General features: G+C 42.8%; 1 protein-coding gene across 1 annotated transcript; it reads left to right on the plus strand.

Moving 5' to 3' along the window:
- The first annotated feature begins 1,281 nt into the window (after positions 1-1,281).
- LOC123840812 (ornithine decarboxylase-like) lies at positions 1,282-3,200 on the plus strand. Its single transcript, XM_045870569.3, is given in 2 exon segments — positions 1,282-2,178; positions 2,180-3,200. Coding segments are annotated over 2 exon segments (1,386 nt in total). The 5' UTR covers positions 1,282-1,488; the 3' UTR covers positions 2,876-3,200.
- The last annotated feature ends 2,758 nt before the right edge of the window (positions 3,201-5,958 follow it).

Raw genomic sequence — 5,958 nt, forward strand, 5'->3', positions numbered from 1 at the left:
CTTACGTACAGAGGGAGGAACACCAGAATAACATCAGACTTATCCATAGAGACTTGGCAAGCCAGAAAGGCCTGGCAAAACATATTCTGGGTACTAAACGAGAAGAACATGCAGCCAAGAATACTTTATCCAGCAAGGCTGTACTTTAGAATGGATGGAGAGATGCAGGGCTTCCAAGACCAGCAAAACTGAAAGAATACGTGACCATTAAGCCAGCCCTGCAAGACATATTAAGGGCGGTTCTATAAAAGGAGAAAGACCTCAAGAGTGATATAGAACAGAAATTTACAGGGACAATCTATAAAAACAAGGTCTTCACAGGCAACATGATGACAATTAATTCATATCTTTCAATAATCACTCTCAACATGAACAGCCTAAATGCTCCCATAAAATGGCACAGTGTTGCAGACTGGATAAAAAGACAGGACCCATCCATATGCTGTCTATGAGAGACTCATTTTGAACCTAAAGATACATCCAGACTGAAAGTGAAGGGATGGAGATCCATATTCCATGACAACGGACCTCAAAAGAAAGCTGGGGTAGCAATTCTTATATCAGACAAATTAGATATTAAACTAAAAAGTGTAGTTAGAGACACAGAAGGACACTATATCATTCTTAAAGGGTCTATCCAACAAGAAGATCTAACAATTGTAAATATCTATGCCCCCAACATGGGAGCAGCCATCTATATAAGCCAACTGTTAACCAAAATAAAGAGTCATATTGATAACAATACATTAATTGTAGGAGACCTCAATACTCCACTCTCAGCAACAGACAGATCATCTAAGCAGAAAATCAACAAAGAAACAAGAGCTTTGAATGACACACTGGACCAGATGGACCTCATAGATATATACAGAACATTCCACCCTACAACAACAGAATACTCATTCTTCTCAAGCGTACATGGAACTTTCTGCAGAATAGACCATATACTGGGTCACAAATCAGTTCTCAACCGATACCAAAAGACTGAGATTATTCCCTGCATATTCTCAGACCATAATGCTTTAAAACTTGAACTCAATCACAAGAAAAAATTTGGAAGAAATTCAAACACTTGGAAGCTAAGACCACTCTGCTCAAGAATGTTTGGGGTCAGTCCCCTCAGCCTCCGCTGCCACCGCCCCTCTGCCAGAGCTCTGGCACCACCTTGGGCCGGCGGTCCTCCGTGGGAGGGAGCGAGGTGGCAGGCGGCCAGCTGACGGGGACGGCGGGGCGGCGGGGCGACCAGCGGTCCTGCGCACTCGGGGGTGGTATCTACATGGGACTGGCCCAGGGCGCCCGTGCGCTCTAAGGTGGACCAGCAAATTCTGTTTATCAGAACATTTCCACTGCTGCACCTGAGGGCACACACATCTTCAGCGGGACTTGGAATTCCAGAGAATTGCCTTTGTGAGAAACTGGCAATAATTTCTTTAAATTCCATCTCTTAGTTTTCCATTTTGTTACATTTCAGAGGAACTTCAAGAAACCATGAACAGCTTTAGTAATGCAGATTTAGACTGCCATTTCCTCAATGAAGGCTTTACTGCCAAGGATATTCTGGACCAAAAAATTAATGAAGTTTCGTCTTCTGACGATAAGGATGCCTTCTATGTCGCCGACCAGGGAGACATTTTAAATAAACATCTGAGATGGTTAAAAGCTCTTCCTCGGGTCACCCCCTTTTATGCAGTCAAATGCAATGATAGCAGAACCATAGTGAAGACCCTTGCTACCACTGGGACAGGATTTGACTGTGCCAGCAAGACTGAGATACAATTGGTACACAGTCTTGGGGTGCCTCCAGAGAGGATTATCTATGCAAATCCTTGCAAACAAGTGTCTCGGATTAAGTATGCTGCCAATAATGGAGTCCAGATGATGACTTTTGATAGTGAAGTTGAACTGATGAAAGTTGCCAGGGCGCATCCAAAGGCCAAGTTGGTTTTGCGGATTGCCACCGATGATTACAAAGCAGTCTGTCGCCTCAGTGTTAAATTTGGTGCCACACTCAAAATCAGCAGGCTTCTTTTGGAACGGGCGAGAGAGCTAAATATTGTTGTCATTGGTGTCAGCTTCCACATGGGAAGTGGCTGCACGGATCCTGAGACCTTTGTGCAAGCCATCTCTGATGCCTGCTGTGTCTTTGACATGGGAGCTCAGGTTGGTTTCAGCATGTATCTTGCTTGATATCAGTGGTGGTTTTCCTGGATCTGAGGATGTGAAGCTTAAATTTGAAGAGATCACCAGTGTGATCAACCCAGCCCTGGACAAGTACTTCCTGGCCGACTCGGGGGTGAGAATCATAGTGGAGCCCAGCAGATACTATGTTGCCTCAGCCTTCACGCTCACAGTGAACATCATTGCCAAAAAACTCGTATTAAAGGAACAGACAGGCTCTGATGATGAAGATGAGTCGAGTGAACAAACCTTTATGTATTACATGAACGATGGAGTGTATGGATCATTTAATTGCATCCTCTATGATCATGCCCACGTGAAGCCCCTTCTGCAGAAGAGACCCAAACCAGATGAGAAGTACTATTCAACCAGCATATGGGGACCAACATGTGACGGCCTGGATCGCACTGTCGAGCACTGCGACTTGCCCGAGATGCACGTGGGCGATTGGATGGTCTTTGAAAACATGGGTGCTTACATGGTTGCTGCTGCTTCTACTTTCAACGGGTTCCAGAGGCTGACTATCTACTATGTGATGTCGGGGCCAACATGGCAACTGATGCAGCAGATCCAGAACCACGACTTCCCGGCCGAAGTGGTGGAGCAGGACGTCGGCACCCTGCCTGTGTCCTGTGCCTGGGAGAGTGGGCTGAAGCGCCCCCCGGCTGCCTGTGCCTCCGCCAGCATCAACGTGTAGGTGCCACTCCTGTAGCTGTTACCTTCGAGTTTAGCTTGAATTGGGGGACTTGGGGGGACCGTTTAACTTAATTCTTGCTAGTTTTGAAATGTCTGTAAGTAGGGTTGGCATGGATGCAACAGTATGGAAGACTAGAAGATGGGGTCACTTTATCTGTGTTCCTATGGAAACTATTTGCATATTTGTTTTATATGGATTTTTATTCAGTTTTTAGACACGCTACTAAGGCGCGCCCCCCGCCACTGAGCAAGCGTTTGTAGCTTGAACACTGCAGGGCGGGCCAGAAGCTTAGTGTTGTGACCTGTTTTAAAAATAAAGTATCTTGAAATAAAAGAAAAAACTAAAAAGAAAAAAAAATAAATAAATAAAAAAGAATGTTTGGGTTAACCAGGAAATCAAAGAACTTAAACAATTCATGGAAACCAATGAGAACTAAAATACATCACTCGAAAACCTATGGGATACTGCAAATGTGGTCCTAAGGGGGAAATACATAGCCATCCAAGCCTCACTCAAAAAAATAGAAAAGTCCCAAATTCACCATCTAACTCTACACCTTCCAGGACTAGAGAAAAAGCAACAAATGATGCCTAAGCCATGCATTAGAAGAGAAATAATTAAGACTAGAGCAGAGATCAATGAATTAGAAACCAAAAACAGAGTAGATCAGATCAACGAAACTAGAAGCTGGTTCTTTGAAAGAATAAGATCGCTAAACCACTGGCCAGACTTATCCAAAAGAAAAGAGAAAGGACCCAAATTAATAAAATTATGAATGAAAGGGGAGAGATCACGACTAACACCAAGGAAATACAAACAATTATTAGATTTTATTATCAACAACTATATGCCAAGAAGCTGAGCAACCTGAATGAAATTGATGCCTTCCTGGAAACCTATAAACTCCCAAGACTGAAACAGGAAGAAATTGACAACCTAAATAGGTGAATAACCAGTAACAAGATTGAAGCAGTGATCAAAACCCCCCTAAAAATCAAGTCAGGGCCTGATGGATTCCCTAGGAAATTCTACCAAACATTCAAAGAAGAAATGATACCTATTCTCCTGAAGCTCTTTCAAAAAAACAGAAACAGAAGTAAAGCTTCTAGACTCATTCTATGAGGCCAGAATTATCTTAATCCCCAAACCAAAGACCCCATCAAAAGGGAGAATTCCAGACCGATATCTCTGATGAATATGCGTTCCAAAATCCTCAACAAAATCCTAGCTAATAGGATCCAACTACATTAAGAGGATCATCCACCACAACCAAGTGGGATTTAGCCCCAGGATGCAAGCGTGGTTCAACATTCGCAAATCAATCACTGTGACAGAACACATTAATAAGAGAAGAGAGAAGAACCATATCGTCCTCTCAACTGATGCAGAAAAAGCATTTGACAAAATAGAGTATCCTTTCCTGATTAAAACTCTTCAGAGTGTAGGAATAGAGGGAACATCCCTCAAGTTCATAAAATCCATCTATGAAAAACCCACAGTGAATATCATCCTCAGTGGGGAAAGCTGAGAGCCTTTCCCTTAAGATCCCTGAACATCCTTCACATGTCAAGGATGCCCACTCTCACCACTATTGTTCAACATAGTACTAGAAATCCTAGCAACAGCAATCAGACAGGAAAAAGAAATAAAAGGTATTCAAATTGGCAAAGAAGAAGTCAAACTCTCTCCCTTCACAGATGACATGATACTTCATGTGGAAAACCCAAAAGACTCCACCCCCAAATTACTAGAACTCATACAGCAATTCAGTAGTGTGGCAGGATACAAAATCAATGCACAGAAATCAGTTGCTTTCTTATACACTAACAATGCAACTGTAGAAAGAGAAATTAGAGAAACGATTCCATTTACAACAACACCAAAAACCATAAGACACCTCGGAATAAATCTAACCAAAGAGGTAAAGGATCTATACTCTAGGAACTACAGAACACTCATGAAAGAAATTGAAGAAGACACAAAAAGATGGAAAAACATTCCATGCTCATGGATCGGAAGAATAAACATTGTTAAAATATCTATGCTACCCAAAGCAATCTATACCTTCAATGCCATCCTGATCAAAATTCCAATGACATTTTTCAAAGTGCTGGAACAAACAATCCTAAAATTTGTATGGAATCAGAAAGACCCTGAATCGCCAAGGATATGTTAAAAAAGAAAAACAAACCTGGGGGCATCACGTTGCCTGATTTCCAGCCATATTACAAAGCTGTGATCACCCAGGCAGCATGGTACTGGCACAAAAACAGACACATAGATCTATGGAACAGAACAGAGAGCCCAGATATGGACCCTCAACTCTATGGTCAACTAATCTTCGACAAAGCAGGAAAAAATATGCAATGGAAAAAAGTCTCTTCAATAAATGGTGTTGGAGAAATTGGACAGCCACATGCAGAAGAATGAAACTCAACCATTCTCTAACACCATACACAAAGATAAACTCAAAATGAATGAAAGACCTCGGGCGCCTGGGTGGCTCAGTCATTAAGCGGCTGCCTTCAGCTCAGGTCATGATCCCAGAGTCCTGGGATCAAGTCCCACATCGGGCTCCCTGCTCCGTGGGAAGCCTGCTTCTCCCTTTCCCACTCCCGCTGCTTGTGTTCCTGCTCTCGCTAACTCTGTCTCTCTCAAATAAATAAATAAAATCTTTTAAAAAAAAATGAATGAAAGACCTCAATGTGAGACAGGAATCCATCAAAATCCTAGAGGAGAACATAGGCAGTAACCTCTCTGGCATCAGCCACAGCAACTTCTTTCAAGATACATCTCCAGGGCGCCTGGGTGGCTCAGTTGGTTAAGCGACTGCCTTCGGCTCAGGTCATGATCCTGGAGTCCCTGGATCGAGTCCCGCATCGGGCTTCCTGCTCCGCAGGGAGTCTGCTTCTCCCTTTGACCCTCCCCTCTCTCATGTGCTCTCTCTCATTCTCTCTCTAACAAATAAATAAAATCTTTAAAAAAAAAAAAAAAAGATACATCTCCAAAGGCTAGTGAAACAAAAGCAAAAATGAACTTCTGGGACTTCATCAAGATAAAAAGCTCTGCACAGCAAAGGAAAC

This window comes from Mirounga angustirostris, unplaced genomic scaffold, assembly GCF_029215605.1.
Source record: "Mirounga angustirostris isolate CCGP_5_RB_7025 unplaced genomic scaffold, mMirAng1.0.hap1 SCAF_2, whole genome shotgun sequence".
Lineage (NCBI taxonomy): Eukaryota > Metazoa > Chordata > Mammalia > Carnivora > Phocidae > Mirounga > Mirounga angustirostris.